This window comes from Amphiprion ocellaris, chromosome 18 (genome assembly GCF_022539595.1).
Source record: "Amphiprion ocellaris isolate individual 3 ecotype Okinawa chromosome 18, ASM2253959v1, whole genome shotgun sequence".
Classification (NCBI taxonomy): Eukaryota; Metazoa; Chordata; class Actinopteri; family Pomacentridae; genus Amphiprion; species Amphiprion ocellaris.
The window spans coordinates 17,507,522-17,529,845 of NC_072783.1; the positions used below are offsets into that span (position 1 = coordinate 17,507,522).

Sequence of the window (22,324 nt, forward strand, 5' to 3'; positions counted from 1 at the left end):
ATGTTTGCAGAAGCTTAGGCCTTGACTTCCTTATTAGACTCCTAAACTTGAGTTGCATGACAAATATAAGGTGCTACACAATGCCAAGTGCAGGTTAAAAGTGAAGGATTAGCTGCAATAAGCCAACACTTTGGCCCTCTCCACACACACAGACTCAATGTGTAATGTGTCCTAATGGCAGAGGTAAATTGAATACTTAAGCTCGGCACACATGGCTCTCCGTATCTTCACTCACAGCCACCTACATCGCCGCTCAACCTGCCAAACCACACGGCTGAATGAGCCTATGAGATAGACAGAGTGTGTACTGTATGTATGGCCCTCTGCTATTCCACCGCTCACTCACCACAGTGGGCTGGCACTCAACGAGGGGGTCCCAGTGACAGGGGGCCAGTGTTGCCTTTAGTCTCGGCCCCGTTCACCGAGAAGGATTGAGACGTTTTTCCACCACAGTTTCATTCTAACAGGTTTCTCTGCTCCTTTTGTCGCTCCCTCAATGTGGTTCCGTTTCATTCTTCGTGAAAGTGATACCTCTGTCTTCCCCTCCTTCCCCTGAGTGGCAATAGTTGAATCCTCAGATGGCCCTGCAGTATCAGTTCCTTCCTGAAACAAGCTGACACTTTCTCCACCCCGTCTCGTTCTCCCGACCTGATGAGAAAGACGTCAGCGGACATTCCTGCATTCCTGGGTGTTAGATGCTGCTTTAATAACAGCCCCAGAGATAGAAACATGATCGCTTTCGGTGTGTTCCTGTCTCCCGTCTTTTCATTTTCATCTGTTTGTCTCCTGTTTTGCTTCTCTTTTGCCCCTTTTCAGTCTCATTCAAACCTTCACAATTTCTTCTAGAGATAGAAAGCCACAACACTCTGGCATCATAAGCAAAGGCAAATCTGGCATCACGAGTGCACAGTGTTTACCTGGCATGCTCTTCTTCAGCAGTCACGTCCACCCACCCTCGTCACACTTGAGTCAACATCCCCATTACTTTCCAACGCCGTCCGGTCTCCATGCGGCACCCAGGCCAAGTTCCTCCCATGGCTCCCCAGAGGCGGCTCACTGGACTCGGGCACGGCTGAGCCACGAGGCCGGGGTCAGCAGAGGTAAGGAGGAAGTAACTGGAGATTTTTAATTATGAGCCTCAGTGGTGCGATGAGCAGCTCGGCTCATGGCTCCGAGTTCAAGAGGACTGAACAGACCAGGGTTTAGTATAGTTCCTGAGTTTTACAGAGCAGGCTTTAGAGCAGCATTTGGCAAAGGTTTGATGTCAGAACACAACCATCTTTTCCACCTAAATCACAAATTGAGGCAGCTTAAGAAAGGAGTGTGCCATCCTCTGTAATTAAGACCCTGTGGATTTACCCTATTTGCCTAAATTATGGGTATGGTCACTGGCTCAAAATCTAATTGGCATGCAGGAAATGTTGAATCTTAGCTAAACACTGAAATGTGAAACTGTCCTTTATGCAGCAACGAGCCATGTGCTGTGACCAAAGAAAGCTGGACACAACAAACCTTTTCCTTACAGCCATATAATTTCTTCAGCTTGATTAATACATAAATACTCAATATCTTGCTGGCAAACTAAGATTATTTGCCATTTTATCTGCAAGAGGCCACAAAAGTGCCATTTTTTGTATCTGCTCATTATTGGCATACTCTACTCAATTAGCTGTTTTCTTTTCAGGTGATGACCCTCATTTCTTTTGGGGATTGTAGCTGTCACAATGCAGCTGTCAAGATGAAGAGCAGCTCATTTTGTGGTCTAACAATATTCAGACCTCCCTGGGACCATAAAGATGATATTAAAATAGACATTCTGTATAGCTGTAGAGGAGATATGAGCTGTTGAGTTGGCAACTTGAGGTAAATAACACACATATAACACGTACCAAAGTGTATTTGAATCCTCGGACGTGTGCAGGACACATAAAAGAAAGATGTGGCACAATTGGCCCTGAGTTACTACTTTTTTCTTTTTTTTTTATTGACTCAAAATAAGTAGAAATTCAAGCAGGAAAAAACAAGACTACAGCATGATGAAAAAGTTAGCAACTAGTGGAGGAGCATAGCAATGCATCTTGATGTTAAAACCCAAATTTTACTTGTCAGAAGTCTGGTAAGACATAACTAAAGCTAAAAGAAGTGTGACTATTGGACTTGTCAAGTTACTAGAAACATGGCTTCAGTGTGCTAACATTTGCTAACATTTAGTCATTAACTTTCCAAGGTTAGGGTACCACAGATGTGTTTGTGAACCTTTTAATCTGTTTCTAAGTAAAATTGATAAGTAGTACTTTAATACAAAAAAATTTAATGTGCAATATGATGATTTGAATGTAAATACAGCCTTCATATAGCAAGAAACAGGTTTCTGCTATGTAAAACTGTAGTGGACCAGTGGCAACCTCAGCCCTAGCATTTAACGAAGTCTCATTCTCACATGAAGCATTGTAATTTGAACTTATGGCTATATGTGCATGTTAGTGCATGTACGTACATGCTACTACATGCTAGTGCATGTGGGTGCATGTGATTCCCTCCCATTGAGACCCCTTGGCCCTCTTCATAGTTATAAACAGACTGAGTATGGCCTCAGTGAAAGTGCAGTCCACCATTCAGCCAGTGCACCATATGTATGATATATACACTACCGTTCAAAAGTTTGGGGTCAGTTAGAAATGTCCTTATTTTTGAAAGAAAAGCATTTTTTTCAATGAAGTTAACATGAATTAACTTGAATATTGAATCTTGAAATTAATCAGAATTAACATTTATCAAATTAGATTAGATAAACAATCTAGATATTGTTAATGTGGTAAATGACTATTCTAGCTAGAAAGATTTTTAATGGAATATCTACATAAGAGGCCCATTTCCAGCAACCATCACTCCTGTGTTCTAATGGTACATTGTGTTAGCTAATCGTGTTGAAAGGCTGATGATTAGAAAACCCTGGTGCAATTTATGTTAGCACATGAAAAAAAATGTGAGTTTTCACGGAAAACATGAAATTGCCTGGGTGACCCCAAACTTTTAAATGGTAGTGTATATGGTGCAATAATGAACGGACAAAAGTGGAGCAAAGGGAGATGTTGAAGTGAAGACATCACACATGTGGACAAGAATTTATAACAGCCATTTACTTTATTTTACAATGGCTGGGCTAATAGTGTCTGGACTTTTTTTGGGGTTCTCCTGTACACAACCTTTCTGGTGGTACACTAAGCATGAATGGAGGATGGAGGTGCAGCTGATGTGCCCGTTTATTTCAGTCTGAGATGTTGATGCCCTAGCGAAATCCAATGATTACAAATAGAGTGCCTTCAAAATAAGAGACTGTGAACATTCATTAAAACTATTACAATAATTTTCTCAGTACAACAGTGACACATTGAGTGCCTCGACTACTGTAATTACATCCATTCATTTGTTTTATTTTAACTATTTGGTAGAATAAATGTAGGATTCACTGTGCTTGCTGGAATAAAACACGTCAGTAAATTATTTTTACCTCTGCCTACAACTCGGAGTCCCTTGATAAAACCTTCAGGCTGATAAAAGAATGACCTCCAGCTGCACTTCCTCCTCCCCTCGTTCAGTTTCTTCCATGAAGGATATGCTGGGACATTTTGATGGCAGGGAATCGGACCGAGCAATTTCCTATCACCACATGTAGCACTACCACAGTGGGGGGTGCAGAGGCAGGACAGGTCAGAGTCGGTACTGTAGCATTGTGAAGAGGTATGACCCGCATGGACACAGAAAATCGGTGCTGCACAAACCGTAGGAAGAAATCTGTGTTATCATGGAGGCTGAACAGATTGGACTGAGCTGGTGTGTTGGTGGAGTGTTTCAGAGTGGATATTTTGAGGAGGAATTGCAGTGACAACCAATCTCATTTCCTCTTCAATGCAATGCAAAATGACTGTTCACATGTAACATAAGCCGCTCGGTGCACAACTGTTCATTAAGCTGAATAAGACGAGAGTAATTGAACTGGTGACATTTCTGCTGCAAAAACATTCAGAGGCTGATGTTTAAGTGGAAATAATCTTTTCTTGGTTGCTTCAGCGGCTAAAAAGCAGATGTAGATGTTGCATCTTCTTGTACTGATGACCCCAAAAGACCCCACATATAATTTTAGAAATTTAAATCAAACCACTTGTTGGTTTAAAAAGGTAACGACGAGGTAACAAGTTGATTTCTAACAATGGATGCCCCCCCCCACTTCCATCTGAATCTTATTTAGACCAAAGTTACGCCTCATGGACACAATCACACAGAGCTTTGTGAGATAAACTCTGCTCAGAGAAGCTTAGGTTGGATTTAAATGATCAGTATGCAGCAGGAAGACTTTGACAACGTGAAAGCTCATGAGGTGATGAGTCCAGATGGAGCAAATCAAGCCTGAACATGGTAGCACAGCTGGCTTGTTTTACATCAGCACATGTACATGCGAGCTTCCACAGAAAGTAGATGTGATTCCGCAGAGCACTTATTTACACACACAAACACACAAATGATGTAATTGTGTTCACATTGTTTGAGAATGTGGTCGCCAACACACCATATGTTTGTTGGTTTAAAATGGGGAAAAATGGTAAAGGAGCCTGAATGAAAATTGGTGTTGAAAGTAAGTTGTCTAAGTTTTGTCCTGAAGACAAATCAAATATTAACATTAGCCAAATGACAGACATTGATAGGTTTGTCCACCTGCATTTCAAGCCACAACTGCCAAAAATTCAAACAGTTTCACAATAAATAAATGTGGATGGACGTGCTATTTTCCACCTGGAATACTTACAGTTAAACAGATATTGCTACACTACACATTAACACATTGACAGTGAGGTTTCTACAGCTGTGCATTACAATATTCCATCTTAGATTTAGCATAATAACAAGTTTGCTTGTCAAAAATGACCAAAAAACACTATTTCAGAGGGATGGAAATCAGCTTCGTCAATTTTGGGAACAAGATACTCACAGTTACCGTCCAAAATGTGGAAAAACAGAAGAAACTAATTATCTACGTTCAACCAAGCAGCATCACAAGACATTTTAGTGAAAAATACAATGTATTTCTGAAGCCAAAAGGCAAAGCAGAATTCTGTTTTTCCAGAGTTGATGGATAACTTACGTCAATAGAGAATGAGATGATGTCTTTTGTTGGCCAAATGAGAGGCTGCTTCCACAGCCTATTTATTCCCACTTGGATTTCTGGTTTGAGGGTTGGATTAGCTGCAATATGTGAACAGACAAATGGTAAGTTATGTTTAACAAGACTCAACACATTTATTATTTCCTTGAGCGATATTAATTAAATTTGGGAGCCGACGTGTTTCTTTCTTATCAGCACCAATAATGTTTCGTAATAGCCTCTCTGTTGGCCTTTAATCGAGCAGTTTGTAACAAGTGACAGCTCTGAGTCAGGATATTATTGGATGTATTTCAGAGAACAAACTTGTGATTTTTGGGGCTGATGTTAACCATAAATCTTATTTTTTACAAATAACAAGACCCGACAAAAGCACCGCATCACTTCCCTATGACTCAGACAGCTGCTGGAACACTTCACAATATCCAAAATAGATGAAGGAGGCAAGAGGGTTGAAATACATCTACACAAAAGACACAAAAGTTTTTTATACCTTGCTAACATGTATATATGGTGTTTTTTTTTTTTTTTAAATTTGCTGGACGTTATGGGTGAAATAATCAGTCAACACCATGACTGAATCTCGTTCTGAGACCTTAACACTGTCATCAGTACAATGAAATGATCTGAATTGTTGGGCTTCAAATATTACAAACCTAAAGAACCAATCCTGTCAACTTGCAGAGTGGAACTTTGTGTATCAGTCTTCTTCCAGTTGGAACATACATGGGAGAAATGCTACAAAATTTTCCATTGCTAAGTGTAGAGTAGTATTGCATGTTTGAGCACAGTTGTAGGTGAGCAGGTACAGGAAGGGATTTTTTTCATCTAAAAAAAAAAAATCTACGAAATATGTAACTTTGACACACAGAGATGAGCTTTTAGTGGATGAATCAATGCCTGAAAACGTTCCTCTGCAGTTGCTAAGAATGAAAAGAAAACCCTCCAGCTGGCATTGTATGGTGCCATTTATTAAGGACGAACACACACTCACACAACACCTCAAGTCCCAGTGTGCTGAAATCTGCATGTGGCAGATCTGAGTTACAAGATGGAGAAACGGACGCTGACTGTTTGGCACGAGCTCTCAACACGCAGTCTGCATTAAGGAAGGTCAGAGCCGGACGTGTCAGTGTTTCACCAAACGGCAGCGGTTATAGTCAGCTTCCTCTAGTTCCGCTGCATCTCTCACCTCAGACCAGAAGGACTACTTTATGTTTGAGACAGGAAAGCCGCATGTTACTGTACTGTACTGTTCCATAGTTTCTGCCTTGACTTTATTCCCTCAGCTTATCCTGCTGGATAAATGCTAACTCAGTTTACATGCACTTAAATGACATGACAACTGCAAAGAAATCTGATAATGAAGTCACATGCACAAGTCTAATCAGGGTACTCACGCCCTTATATTAGTAATTAACTCAGCTGCTTGCTGAGATTGTGCTTAACAACACTATTTAAACAAAAAAAGCTCTCAGAGAGCGCAGTACTCCAAGGCTGTTCATATGGCATTGTCAGAAATGCAGCATTTTATTTCGAAATTAAAGCATTTTCTGAGTAGTTAATTTTTAGAAATTCAAACATTAACAGTTTATTACTCCGCCATGGAATGTGTTCTATCTATGTCAAAAATAACTAATTTTAATTTAATAGTGCATGTTGATCTTTGCCAGGCTGCAGTGCACCACCTGCCATGTAATCACTGCAAACTTAGAAAGCCATATCTGAATGTCGCATGCCATTTTCTTCAAACAGAACACGTTTCTGCACTTAATTTTAGAAGGTCTTGTCAGCATGAATCATGTCATAAAAAAAAAAAACAAAAACATAACTATCCAGTGAAGTAATGCTTATGAAAAAATATGTCCAAATACACAGCAGGATGGATGGCTATTGGGAGACTCTACATAATGGCACCTTCTACTGTTAGCCAACTGTTTTTCTTAAACTTTGACTACTGATGTCATTTAACTTTCTTATGTCTTCCTTCCTTTAAACATGGTCTTTTAATCTTGATGGCTGCGGTTAAAGCAGGATGGAAGTTTGAGCAGAGGGCCGAAGCTGCAGCGAGCGCGCCAGAGCACTGAGGTATCATCACCATTTCATTAAGAGTAGATCTGTGTGTCTCTGAGCAGCTTGAGTGTGCAGGAAGAAGGTTTTCTGCAGCACCAGGAACTGGAAGAGTGACAGAAGTGACAGGCCTTCAGTCAGATATAAAGTAACAGGCTTGATCTTTTTTATGTAATAACTAAATCTGATATTTAGGGATTTATTGCTATGGTCTCCTTGTTTTATATTTTAAAAGCAAGTCAGCAGCTTTTCTTAATGGAATCAGCAAAAACTTGCTGCAGTATTCACATTATAGATAACTGAGTAAATGAATAATGGATGAAACATTAAACGGTAGTCAAATACAGTCCTATAGCAAAGAAAAAATTGTCTTAGTTCAGTGATAGTTAAATATAATGTAGCATGTACATGTTTTTAAGAATTATGTTGCTTTTTCATTTCAGATAAACAGATCACAAAAGACACATGAAAAACACTTAAAAAAGTATATACTACATTGAAAATGTCATAGTTAAATAGAATATTAAAAAATACAATTTAGAATAAGAGAAGAGAAAAACATTTTTTACACACATTTTTCACATTGTAAATGTGGAAAAACTGCAAAACAAATTCCAAAATAATTCTAAAGGGGATAATTGTGTACAGTATTTCTGCTATTATTATCATGTTCTACCTCTCCTTCACATTGCTCTGGGTTTGTGCTACCAATTCAAACTCCAAGAGTAAAACCACAGCTGGTGGAAGAAGAATTCAGATTCTTTTCTGAAGTTAAAGTAGCAATACAGCAATGTAAAACTACTCAATTACAAGTAAAGGTCCTGCATGAAAAAATGCTGCTTATGTAGAGATATTTCAACATTAGATGAAAAAGGTAATTCATCCATTAACATACGGGTACAAGTTTGTTCACTCTGACTGCTATGTAATTATATGAGACATGATTAGATTACTAACAGTGAAGCATCATAGTGTCAGCAGCATGTTACTGTTGTAGCCGCAGCAGGTGGAGCTAGTTTGAACTCCTTCATATGCAGTTTTTATATACAGAGACAGCAGATAAATCTGAAGGCTGCAAACATGATGACTCATAGAGGAATGAAGTAAAAACTAAGTTCTGAAACACAAATCTGTTTTCAGTTTTGGACTTGTTCTCCAATCTCTGATGTTTGGTGAGATATTGGACCATTAGAACATTTATTAAAATGAAACCATGTGAGAGATTTAGAGGAAAAAATAACTATTTGGTGGAGCTGTAACAACTCAGATATCTGAAATGTGACCCTGACTACACACTGTGTTTTGTAAAAACCCAAACATGTTGGAAACCACAGGTTTAATTCTTAACAAAAGTAACTGAAGTAACTGAAGTGGTCAGATACTGTAAATGTAGTGGAGTAGAAAGTACAATATTTTTCTCTGAAATGTAGTGGAGTAGAAGCGCAATACTAAAAAAGCATGTAATGGAAATATTCAAGTAAAGTACAAGCACGACAAAATAGTGTTTAAATTCATTACTTGAGTAAATGTACTCACTTTAAACTTTCCACCACTGATGGAGACCGTAAGAATCTCCTTTTAAGACAAAACAGCTTGCATGAATTTGCATAAAACACATTAGGAATTCATCTTTTTATACTTTGTTTCTCACTCACCCATTGGCACACACTCTGAAAGCTGTGGAGCTGGATTGCAAACCTGAAGAAACTTAGTTGTTCAGGCTCTTGCCCAAGGACACATGTCAACAACAGGATCCAAGGATTGAACCTCAAAGTCTGCAATAAGTAGCGGTCCAGTCATCTTCTACAGCCACAAAACACCAGATTTTGACGAAGATGTACATTTCTGAACTGAGATTGATTAACACACAGCTATTAGAAACTGCACCTGGATTGTGGTACGACTGCAAGACCTAAAAGTAAGAACATTGTGCTGGCTGGATTAAGTGGCTTAAATTGAATGTTTTGATAATTAATATCTCATGTCATGCTTTTAAAAAGGAAAAATAAAAAGCATTCTTTGTAGTCCTGTTTCAAGAAATGAACACTTCGAGAGAGGTGGACATAGCTACCAAATCTGAAGAAACATACCCATGCAGAAATGAGATAAGCCTGCATTGTTTCTAATGGCCAGCAGGAGGCGACTCCTCTGGTAGACAAAATAAGTCTGATTGTATACAAGACTTTGAGAAAAGGACTCTATTTGTAACCCTGCCGGACATTTTCCTAATGAGTTTATAGTGTCAATCACTAGTATCAAGCCCCCTTGAATACAGCATGATGTTCTCTTTGTAAGTTATGGTCCTATTTAGAGTAAAATAGATGACAAAGCAGACCTTGTTTTGTGGGAGGTGACCTGATTGCCAGGTTGCTGCCAAATGGACTTGGAACTCTCCTCAATGTCTCAATCACTTCTATCCCTCACTCATCATATCCAGTTTCATTCAAATGACAAAGATTGCGAGGGTCAAATTTCAAACTCAAGGAAACAATAGTCCACAAAACAATGACATCACATCACTGTGGACAAGTCCATCTTTTATTTACAGTCTGTGGTTGTAGCTGTAAGCCATGACTTGAGACAGAGTCCGCAAGCGCGATAACAGGACCCATAAGGGAAGCAGCTAAATAGTATTAATGCATCAGTCAGCCTTTCAACTCCTGTTGTTAAATAAAAGACTGAACTTTGACCAAAAAAATGCCAAAAAATCCTAAAACAAACTCTGTTTTCTGCTTGCTAATGTTTGCTGAGATATCCACTGCTAATTTGTAAAAAATGTACTGTAGTTTAAGTTGCAGTTTGAAACCAGGTGTGTATGAAAGCAGAAAGATGTATTAAATACATCATCTTTCATTCATTTATTTTGGTCACAGTTGAAAATAATGTTACTTCACACTGCACAGTATGTACAGTTTTTTGAGAAAGATTTAATCAGAACAGAATTTCAATGAGATTTGCAAACAAAGTGGAGCTTATCTCATATTTGAATCAGAAAACTATGTTTTTGTTGGAAAATTGCATGCGGAGGATCGTTGTTGTAGCTTTTGCAGCATATACACATTATGACCACTGACAGGTGAAGTGAATAACATCGATCATCTTGCTACCATGCAACGTTCTGCTGGGAAACCTTGAGCCCTGACATTCATGTGGATGTTTGACATGTTGCATCCACCTGAGCATTGCAGGTAAAGCAAACCCCCCCCCCCCCCCCCCCCCCCCATCCCACAAGGCAACAGAAGTCATAGATGCCAGTTGCTGCCCTCAGCAGGACAATGCACCCCGACGCACCCTAACCCTAACCCCTACCCACCCTAACTGCTCAGGAGTGGCCTGGGGAACACGACAGAGCTAAGCTGTTCACCTGGCTTCCACAGTCCCCAGATCTAAATGTTATTGAGCATCTGTGGGATGTGCCAGGATAAGTCTGATCTAGGTAGGTCCCACCCTGCAACCCACAGGATCCACAGAATTCACAGCCACCATTCCAGTGCCACAGGACATCCCCAGATTTCCTGTGTGCATGACCCGTTGGGTCAGAGGAGTTTTAGCAGCATAAAGAGCTGATCTGTGTATGTGTTCTATTTGTGCCACACTTAAGTTGTGATGACACATCCCCTCTTGCTCAGAGTTCATCTGGGAAGTTGTAATGTATTTACAAGATTAGATTCACCTTCACCTGTAACCAAATAACCTTCATAAGCATGTCAGCTGCTTGCCACTAAATAGCATCAACCACAACTGTAAAGACAGAGAGGGTCACAGAAAGGAAACGGAATCAAGAAACATACTGCTACATAGGAGAAGGAACCAAAAACACACAGAGGAATAATTTTAGACGTCTGCCCCCACCCTCGCCGCCCCCATCCTGCCTCCTGCACAATTCAATAAGCTGTAAAAATGTGCTGCGTTATAGTTGGACATCTTCTGCAGCTCAGAGTAACGTTTCGCTGCGTCAGAGCTTTTCTCCTTCAACCTCTGCCTGAGTCGTGGGTGCTGCTCTCTGTCCATGGAAGGAAGGAGGGAGTTTTCCAGTGGCACGAGCCACCCGCTGACAACTGCCATTCTTTCCCCCCCAAAAACCACCACACACACATGCACACAAGCCCTCCATTGGCTAAACCCAAACAACTGCTCAGCATTAAGGTGTGGATCTGTCATTAGTTAGCTTGGCCTGGCTGGGTGAGACCATTGTTATTGTTAAAGCAAGGGCTGTTTGCACAAGCCATATCTTCGGAGGGAAATGGTACTCCTCTGCGGCTTTTTCGACTCAGCCTGAGTGGATTGGGTTTCCGTTCGCTTTTCCAACCTCTCATACAGCGTGGTAAGAGCAGCTAATGCACATATTTTAATCAGCAACAACTCAGGTTGCTGGGAAATATGTCCAGAGGCATGAAGCGATCGGGTCTGTTTTCTGCAGGATTTAGTCTGGAGAAGAGTGTCCACTCACTAAGTTTGGAGTGTCTTGGATGGTTTTCAGCCAAGTTAATGCCACTTGAAAGCAAAAAAAAGGAGGGAAAGCATAGAAGAAAATGCTGAATATGAAAACTTGGATATTGAAGTCAAAAAAGAAACTGGGGTGTGGGTATTAAGACAAGCAGCAGGGGTCGGTCAGTGATGGATGGCAGATAGAGCGCTCCTCCTTGGGAGTTGCCTGAGTCTTTCCTAAGTGTTGTTTGAACAGCATGAGGAGGTGAATGACATTCGGTCAACAGACACCCGGTGCCTAGACGATCAGATCAGAGTGGAAAAGACACACGCAGGCTTGAGGCAACTATTAATCACTTTGAATCCTCTACAAATGACACATCGCACCTAACTGATGGCCGCAGGCTCCGAGCGACGAGATGTTTCTCTAACATTCTCTCCACCGCTTTGGTATTTGAATACCTTTGATCTTTCCTTGCTCCTTTTACAGTCAGTACACAACTGAAAGTGTGGCATTTAACTATTAATAAATCATGACAGCCTTAACTGAGGCAATGTGAGATCTATGAACAAATGAAAGTCAGGCTTCTTCACACCTCAGCATCGCTTAAAAGGCTACTGCAGCTTCTAAGTGTTGCACCTGCACAAAGTTAGAGGAATTACGAGTGACACATTAAAACACAATTATCAAACTCAATACAGCAGAGGGTTAATTATCAGGATTACTTTCCACACTATGTAAACACAAAAGTGTTGCATCAGTTTCTAAAGAAGTAACTCAAAAGCATTTTTCATCACATTTCTTCTGCCTGTCCCCGTTTCCTTAAGCCTTGATTATTATTCTCCCTTCATTGTTGTGATTATACTACTTCCTAGTGGACTTGGAGGACTCTGTTCCATAAATGTGCAGTGGTTAGGCATCTAGGTATTCTGTGCTTCAACTCTACTGCAGAGCATGTGCACTCTCGTAGTGTAGAGGTAGCATAGACTGTTCACATGGATGCAAATTTTGGGCTCCACACAGACATTCACAGATCCATGTGGACTTGGTCAGATAACAAAATTCACATAACTTGTACTCAAATGGATCCTTGCGTACTTGAAACCAAGGAAAGTGTAACACTGGCCTTACTCTACGGAACTTTAAAAGGTTCCATCAAGGCTACAGCGAGTATTGCACAAGTGTTTTAATAGTGCTCCTCATAATGAGTACATTTTGTGGTAAGTGTGGACACATGCTAGAAAGGGGGTATTTTTCCATTAAGTTCTTAATGCATAAAAGATGCTACTGAAAACATAGTAGCTTGACAACAATTATTACATTGGTTCTGGTAACAACCTAAAGTCAGAGCAAGTCAAAAGCTACATAAAGTGTCTGTCCACTTTCGATATGTATTTTCAGTATGTTCTAAACATACTTCAATCAACCTCGTGTCAGAGCCATTACTGAGTTCTGTATTCTCAAGATAGATTTTCAGTGACCCTTTTTGTTAAGGTGGGTGAAATGAGCAACAAGTTTGCAGGTAATAATAAAATCGCTGTCAGTGTATTCATCTTCTCCTGTACAACCAATGTTACAGAACAAGCCTTGCAGAAAAACTATCAGACACGTTTGAGTTGTTTGGACACGAGTGAAACTAGTAGCATTAAAAATGGCTGCATTCCATTTTGATGGGGCAGCGCTGGAAGCTAGGTCCACTGGAATGCTCTAATATTCCTGATGAGTCTAATTTTTTTTACATCTGCAATGATGAGTCCTGATGCTATGAGAAATGCCAAGAGGAGCATTCACTGCAAACTATTTCCTCCATTAATTTTAAGCAGCCAAGTTGTTAAAAAAAATCCTATAATAGTATACCCATGTTTGAAATTCCAAGTTGCACCTTTAAATCGGAATTTATACCCGGAACCTGGACACACTTTTGTCACTACCACAGATGTGACGCTCATGAATGTAAAGCACACCCGTTGGGACTCCCCTGGAAAAGCAAACCAGACTTTGGCAGTTGACTCCTACTGTTTGCTCAGATTTTTTACGCTGTAGCTCCAAGTCAAGATGAGAAGTTTCCCAAGACCTCGCCCTGCCTGCTATCCTGACTTCTGCTCCCGCCAGCCTCAGGTCATCCTTTACTGCCTAAAGTCCACAGAATGATCTCCCCTTTTATCCTGCAGCAGCTCTGAAACCACAGACAGACGTCTCACAAACTGTTGCTAGACTGATTGGAAACTTTCTGATTAAAATTAGTAGAAAGCAGTCAATCTTAGACGGACCTTTTAACTGATATTTTGTGCTCCTAACCCCTTAGATGGGGGCGTAACAGCATATATTTGCAAAGTTTACAGGCCTCAAATTAAGTATTCCGGTTTTGAGAGAATGCAAATAAATTCAGCTCGAACAGTTGTCATAAGAGTCTAACTTGCCTGTGTGACATGTGGAGGAGGAGGAGTGTGTTCAGGAGTGTTAAACCATATGTCCGTGTTAGATTTGGTTTTCTTTTTGACAAGATGTCACGTGGGAGTGGAGGTCAGATGTGCTGTCACATTGTGTGTATACATGTGTTTCTGATATGTGCACATCTACCAGGTGACAGCTGGGCAGCTGCTCTACACTGCCAATATGTAAGGAAGCCTTCTGTTTTACACTCAGACGTAGTTGTACTTCTTGCCAATTGTCTTGTCTTATTATTACCAACATTCTCTTATTCTTATGGACTGGGCTGTACCTGCTTTTCATAAATTCACCACTAAGTATGCGCATAAAGTCATTCCTAACTTCTTTGTAACTATGAACAAGGTACTAAAACTGGTTGCACCCATGGATTTATTGAAAGAGCTGCATACTGGTCTCAACACTGCTCACTCACTTGAAAACTGCTCCCCTGGCACTTAAGACAAAGAATTTTTCTAGCTTCTCGGTTTGGTTCCCCGTTGTGAAGCTATTTCCCTCGCCAGCCTCACCCAAAAGTTCCTCTTCAAAGTTAGAAATTAAGATATGGGGTATATGTAATGGTGGTTTAGGTGGACAAAATATGGGGCCACAAATCAACCCTGTGGGTACTTCTATATTAAATGGCCACATTCTATGTTGTTGTGATTTCTGATCATCAATAACCAGAGGTGGGTAGAGTAGCCAAAAATTGTACTCAAGTAAGAGTAATGTTACTTCAAAATACTATCACTCAAGTAGAAGTAAAAAGTAGTCATCCAAAAAATTACTCAAGTAAGAGTAAAAAAATATTTGGTGAAAAGACTACTCAAGTACTGAGTAACTGTTTGATTGTAATGTCCAATTTTATTGTTCAGAAATGATGTGATCAGACAGACAAAAATGTAAAATAATGTGCAAATTCTGGGGCTGGACCCCAATATCCAAATATTCGGTTGTCGGTTTTATTGCTAAACTATGATTTTTGTCCTCTTAGGCTCTGTTGTCATCTTCCCTTAGTTAACCACAGCTGACTTAGTCACTGTCTTCTTAGCTGTGCCAAGGAGCACAATTTTTCTTTTAGCTTTTACAGAATCCAGTGCAAATAATTTATTTCATGGCATTTAAAAAAAAGATACGTAGAATAAAGTTTTTTGGATGAAATATCACAATTTTACGATTTTAGATTAAAACATTTTTCTTTATGCAACAGCACTTCACAGTTGGCCCGTCAAGAAGTTGAAAGCTTGATATTCATTCTGCTCTTTTAGTTTCTGGCTCTGATGAGCAGTATAATTTTCATGATTATTTTATCCCCATCAACAGGTATTCGGGTTAAAAGGGTCACATTTTTTAAAATGATCTATGCTCATTTTACTAAAATAATTTAGAGGAATAGAAGCAGAATGTTGGAAAATTAAATACACATTAAAAATGCCAGTCAATGGGGTAAATGCATTTTGAGCCGCAGGGTTTTTTTTTTTGTTTGTTTTTTTGTAGTATTGTTATTAGCCTCTAGACTTGACAAACAGCACATCAGAGAGGTGGCACTGCATCAAGCTCTCTTAATCCATCCGTGGACTAAACGCATTGCAAGTCCAAGCTTGTGTGATGCAACCTGCTTCTATTTATTCCTGACATTATGTTACAACTCGGATAAGTTTAAACTTCTGAGCGGCCGGCTCCAACTTCTCCTCCTCTGTCTTCCTTTCCCTCCTTTCATTTACACTTTCCACCTCACCATCTTCTGCCTCCTGCTTTTAGCTCCTGCTCTCTGCTAAACCTCCATTGGGCATATTTACTCTGTCAATAGCAACACCACGTTTTCCACCACTCTGCTCTGTGAGTCAATGCGTTCACGCCTCCTGAGCTCTGCAAGCAAACACAGTGGCATTCGGTGGCCCTGTGTAACGGCACGCAGCGCGCACGCGACCTCAGCGTCGTCCCACGAGCCATTAACGCACAGCCAAACTGCTCCCTTCTATTTGTGTTCAAACTGAGTATCTTAAATAAGCATGTCTCGTGTAAATAAACTCGCAGAGGAACGAAGGAGTCGGCGATGTTAGGCTGTAGTGTTTTGGAACCGCAGGCGTAATTGGTGAGGGAGAGAAAGAATTACTGAGCGATTCAGAGTTTTAGCAGCCGGACTGAAGGCAAACAAGCAACATAGAGACATTAAAGAGCATCCAGAGACAGTCATACTCTTTTAAACACAGAGAGAGACGCAGGGAGGGGGGAAAAAAAAAAAAGCAATAAGATTAGTATCTGTTTTAAAAGAAAGGCTGTGTGCAGCTCGGCAACAACAGAGCAGCCTGCACAGTGAAATTAGCTCTACCTGACATCTGTGAGCTATTAAAAGCGACTTCAGGTAGCACATGTTGTCCACATTAGGCTGAACTGAGATTTACATTTCCACATCTCCACAAAGCATAATAAACAATCAAAGGGGGCGTGCGCAGGCAGGGTACCATCAGTGACCACTGCAGAGCACTTTGTGCTGCTCTGATTGGAGAGTCGCACTGTGTTTGGCTGCAGGGAGAGGACAAAGGGGGTGTGTGTTTGTGTGTGAGAGGATGTCTGAAAACTGAAAATCACTCATGGATGATGCACAATAATAGAGCTGCGAGCAGTGGACAGTAACTAAGTATATGCACTGAAGAACTGCAGTTAAATTTAAAGATTGTATGGTTCAAGTTTTACATTTTCTGCAACATTCACTCAACTACACTTATAGTTACAGTTAGTCATTTTGCATATTACGATTTTCCATTCAAAACTCAAAACAAGTTACAGATTTAAAAGTCAAACATACATAATGTAGTTAAAATTAGCTCTCCCTTAGCTGCACATTTATGCATCTGTTATAATAACTTATTGTCTGAAACAAGCCATACTTTTAATATGTGTGGCATTTTGCCAGTACCACTAGCATACAATACCTCATATAAGAAATAAAAAAATATTTTCCATACTAAGAGCTTTTTTCATGTCACTGTGCTGCTACCTTTTCTTAAATAAAGGATCTGCCACCGTTTGTCCCACTGGGTCACAGCCCAAAAAAAGCTAGAAGTTGTACAGTGTGCCTTTCCAAAATGATGTGTAGAACTAAAAAATCAAAGACTTACTTCCCATCTTTTAAACAAAACCTGCCAGTGGAAGTCATATTGGAAGTCTCAAATATGTGCTTAATTCCAAAATGAAGAAAAAGTTATAATACTGTGAAACACAACTCTTTAAATGTTCCCAGTTTTATTAGGACCATTTGTGGGAAAAGGTAAGGACAGAATGTTGAACAGTCAGCAAACTGAACAGAATCCGCAATTCACTAGATTATTGCTCTGTTGTTGGAAATGATACGAGCGATACAAATCAGAAGCTGATGTTTGACAGCAACTGTTGCTCTGCAGCAGTCTGCTCTCCCTCCTCCTCCCTCTGCTGCTCTTGGCAAAGTGAGGGGAGGTGAGCTGACTAGGTTTCTAGACTGCTGTCTCCCCCTATTGTCCAGATAATGGAACTGTATGTATGGATCCGAGGCGGTGGAAGGCACTTAGAAACACAAGAAAATGGTTTAAAAGTCGGAATATAAAGTGTCTATAGCTGTGTAGGATGCCATTTGTCATTTGGCGTGTAGGTTTAATGGTTTTCTTCCTTGTGGTTTGATCTTTTACTGACCACATCCTCCTGCAATGACTTTGTTTCTTTCACTGTGTTCCTTCATTATAAAATCTGTCACTTTGAGTCACTTACGGCTTATACATTATATTCCATATGTCTAATTAAATGTTGAAAATCACTTTTTCCTCATACAGCCTTGAAAATATCTATAGGAAAATCTAGCAGAATTAAACACAGAATACAGAGGCTAGTGAGCAGTATGTGTGTGTGTCAAGGAAATGTGTGTGTGTTTTCTGAGCTGGTTAGGAGAGGGAAAATGGGATCAAATTCCTTTACTTTGGCGTCACATGCTGCCAGCCAATCAGATTTGGGCTTTCCTCAGCATGGTAACGCTGCTATAAAGCCCGCATGCAAAACGTTTGCAAGTTCAAAGCACTCAAGCGTTCTGGGGATTGTACTCGGGGATCAGAAAGGAGCTCTTTATCGTTTCATTCTGCAGAGCTGAAACAGACTCCTACCAGCTGGCTTTTTTCGTCCTTCCAAGCGCGGATTCGTTTGCAGAAAACACACTGCCCCAGGGAGTCTGCAAGAAAACTCGTGCGTAAAGCCACTCGCTGTCCAAATCAGTTTTACGCACGGCACCGGAGCAAGACAGAATCGTCTTTTTTGCGCACTTTTCTGAGTTTAAAGATTTTGCTTGAACGCATCCTGGCAAGGTAAAGTCAATTTAGAGGTTTTTCCTCTCGCGAGTAAGCAGAATTAACGCCCCAATTTCACGCGTAATTTGGCACCAAACAGTTTTTCGTATGAATCTCCTCGACCCCTACCTGAAGATGACGGAGGAACAAGACAAGTGTCTCTCTGATGCCCCGAGCCCGAGCATGTCCGAGGACTCCGCGGGCTCCCCGTGTCCGTCCGGCTCGGGCTCCGACACCGAGAACACCCGGCCGTCTGAGAACGGGCTGCTCAGAGCGGACGGAACCCTGGGCGACTTCAAGAAGGACGAGGAAGATAAGTTTCCCGCTTGCATCCGCGAGGCAGTGTCCCAGGTGCTCAAGGGTTACGACTGGACCCTCGTGCCGATGCCGGTGCGCGTTAACGGATCTACTAAGAACAAGCCTCACGTTAAGAGACCAATGAATGCCTTCATGGTGTGGGCTCAGGCTGCTCGGAGGAAGCTGGCAGACCAGTACCCGCACCTTCATAACGCGGAGCTCAGCAAAACTCTGGGGAAACTCTGGAGGTAAGTGTGGATGATCTGCTATTCCGCTTTTACGCATCGATTTATAATGTGTAATTTGGATTTAGAATGCATTTCAAATTTTAACACTTTTCTGTTGGCACACTTGCACATTCTGTGTTAAAACTTTAAGTTTTAAAGCTTCAAAATATTTATCGCGTTCACTGATTATTCTTTTGTTGTTGTTGTTGTTGTTTTACTTAGTAAAACCTCATTTAATGTAGATTTCAGTCGAAAATTTGTAGCGTTTCAAGTAAAAATAATGGTACATTTTACGCACAGACTTCTCAACGAAGGGGAGAAGCGGCCGTTTGTGGAGGAGGCTGAGCGGCTCCGGGTGCAGCACAAGAAGGATCACCCGGACTACAAATACCAGCCCCGGCGCAGGAAGTCGGTGAAGAACGGGCAGAGCGAGCCGGAGGACGGCAGCGAGCAGACGCACATTTCCCCTAATGCCATCTTCAAGGCTCTCCAGCAGGCGGACTCTCCGGCTTCCAGCATGGGAGAGGTGCATTCTCCGGGTGAACACTCAGGTGAGAAGAGAGAAAAATCTAGTTTTCACTTTCTTTTTCACTTATTTCCAATAGTTTTTGGTTAAATGCCTCATGTTCTCCTGTTTTTCTCTTGAGTATCATTTAAAAAGTGAAAAAAGATTACTAAATCATTTTCTAACCCAGAACTATTGATGTACTTAATAAGCACAAGACTTAATATTGAATTAATAGTTAAAGTCACATCTCATCTGTTTCATTTTTTAGGCTCCCAGGGCCCCCCTACTCCTCCCACCACCCCAAAGACCGATGTCAGTTCAGGCAAGATGGACCTAAAACGTGAGGTGGGCCTTCGTTCTCTGCCCGATGGTCCCAGCGGACGTCAGCTCAACATCGACTTCCGTGATGTGGACATCGGTGAGCTGAGCAGTGATGTCATCTCCCACATTGAGACTTTTGACGTCAACGAGTTCGATCAGTACCTCCCACCCAACGGCCACCCTGGCTCCGCCAGCGGCCCTGGCAACGCCACGCCAGTCAGCTACACCGGCAGCTACAGCATCAGCAGCGGCGCCCCGGTCAGCCCCCAGGCAGGAGGTGCGGCGGCCTGGATGGCAAAAAGCCAGAACCAGCAGGGACAGCAGCAGCAGCACACCCTGACCACCCTGGGAAGCAGCGGCGGCTCAGAAGCAACTCAGGCCCAGCACAGGACCCAGATCAAGACCGAGCAGCTGAGCCCAAGCCACTACAGCGAGCAGCAGGGCTCCCCTCAGCACGTCGCCTACAGCCCCTTCAACCTGCAGCACTACAGCCCCTCCTCCTCCTACCCAGCCATCTCCAGGGCACAGCAGTACGACTACTCCGACCACCAGGGGGGAGGCACCGCCGCCTCCTACTACAGCCACGCGGGGGCGGGGCAGGGCTCGGGGCTGTACTCGACTTTCAGCTACATGAGCAGCCCCAGCCAGAGGCCCATGTACACTCCCATAGCCGACAACACGGGTGTCCCCTCCATCCCGCAGAGCAGCCCCCAGCACTGGGAGCAGGCTCCGGTTTACACCCAGCTCACCAGACCCTGAGCACGCTGACACAGTGACATGTACAGCCACACACATCCGACACACCCCGAAACACTTTACTCCAGGGAGAGTTCTTCCCCTGAATCAGACACTTGAATTCAAAGAAGAGGAGAGCTGGACTTGTGATTGGCTCACGTAGTGCCTTGCTATTGTATCATGATAGAAACTATATATATATTTTTAGAGAGATGAAAAGACTTAAGAAAATCCTCTGTGAGGACTTATTGATTGTTGATATTCCAGTAGGTACTGTGTATGTTTCCTTTAGTTTTTTTTTTTCTTCTTATGCTGGCAGTTTGTAACCCATGGGGGTGGGTGGGGGAGGGTTAGGATAATTATTTGTATCTGTAGATATAAAACAAAAAAAAAAAGTTTTATATGTTTTTTTAAACCAGTTCAGCAACTAACCACTTGCGGTAGTGCAGATTCTGGTTCCTGTTACTTCGTTTTTGTCGCTTTTCATGTGCCATTCAGCAAGTATGGTTTGTATTGAAACTGTAATGCTGTTGAAGTCAAGCGTCATGATCATCGGAAAAGCTATTAGGCAATACAAGAGAAAAGAGAGAGACTTGGTTTCACAATGCTGTGCTGTGTTGACAGGGAGACTGCGGCTCTTTCCACCATCCGTGCCTTGGATTTTACACTTTCCCAAACTTTTTTGTATGCGTGTGTGTTTGTGTGTATGTGTGTGTGTGTGTGTGTGTGTGCGTGCGTGCAACGGCCACAGCTGAGATTACGCTTACCGTCCGACAGCGTGTGTTTGACAGCTACAGGATGTCACCTTTGACCCCATGGATGTCCCCCTGCAGTCTCTCCCTCCCCTCCATGCTGGTGTCCAACACACTCCCCTCAAGCTTCCCCCAGGTCAAATCCAGTTTTAACGTTTTATTTATTTATTAGCGTTAACTTTATTTCAAAGTAATTATTTTGCATACTATTCTTATAACTAATGAATTGTCCTCTTTGCAATGTAGACAGCATATAAATTCCTCCCTCTTCTTTTTTTTTGTTTTTGATTTTCAACCCAGGAGGTACTTAGACAAAATGGTACATGCTGTAATCGTCCTTTTTTTTTTTTTTTTTAGGTTTATTTATCTTATCTAAATGTCTATTTTAAGTATGTATTTGCCTTTTTCTGGGGGTCAGGGGAATTATCTAACAAAAATGCGTATGAATTAGTTGTTATTTGTGAATTTTCTTTGAGTTTGACTTTAATCTATGGCTGAAAGAACTGGAAAATTGTATCTCAGTTACACAGACTTTACAGTTTTTCTGTTAGGCTTCTTTTGTTGTGCGATCACCAGAGGGACCGTCCATCCTTTCTGCTCTGCGAGCTCCATTTCCTTTTCTATCAGTATCAAAGATCTGATGTTTCCAATATTCTTTTTCTTCCTCCTGCGATCTCGCCATGTATTTGTACTGTCTTTAAAGAATCTTTTGTATATGTATTTGCAATAAAAAAAAAGAAAATGCTATTAATAAACAGAGCCGTCTGTCATTAATCCCTCAGGATAAAAATCAGGAAACATTTAAATATGCAGTTTTTACAATGCTGCACAACATATGACACTTAAAACAGACGATAATTCTTGTTTTCCTCATGCCAGAGTCCGTGAAGGGGTTAAATGAAGAGTGCCAAGAAGCAGCACTAGTGTTTGTTTTCCCAGAAGCCTTGTTTTTTTTCCTCTGCTTTTATTTTCTTCCTCTCCTCCTCGTCAGCTGGTAGCAGCAGGGGGTTGTGAGGCTCTGGGGGACCTGGAGGGGGGCACTCCATATAGCAAGTGTGGTAAAACTGCTGAAAATATTCAGAATTGATTT

The 22,324-nt window shown here is 41.5% G+C and overlaps 1 protein-coding gene across 1 annotated transcript; it reads left to right on the plus strand.

Annotated features, from left to right (window-relative positions):
* The first annotated feature begins 18,116 nt into the window (after positions 1-18,116).
* LOC111571609 (transcription factor Sox-9-A-like) lies at positions 18,117-21,989 on the plus strand. The gene is made up of 3 exons (XM_023274863.3): positions 18,117-18,939; positions 19,219-19,469; positions 19,695-21,989. The coding sequence occupies exons 1-3, from the start codon at positions 18,503-18,505 to the stop codon at positions 20,504-20,506; spliced, it is 1,500 nt and encodes a 499-aa protein (XP_023130631.2). The 5' UTR covers positions 18,117-18,502; the 3' UTR covers positions 20,507-21,989.
* Positions 21,990-22,324: the final 335 nt, after the last annotated feature.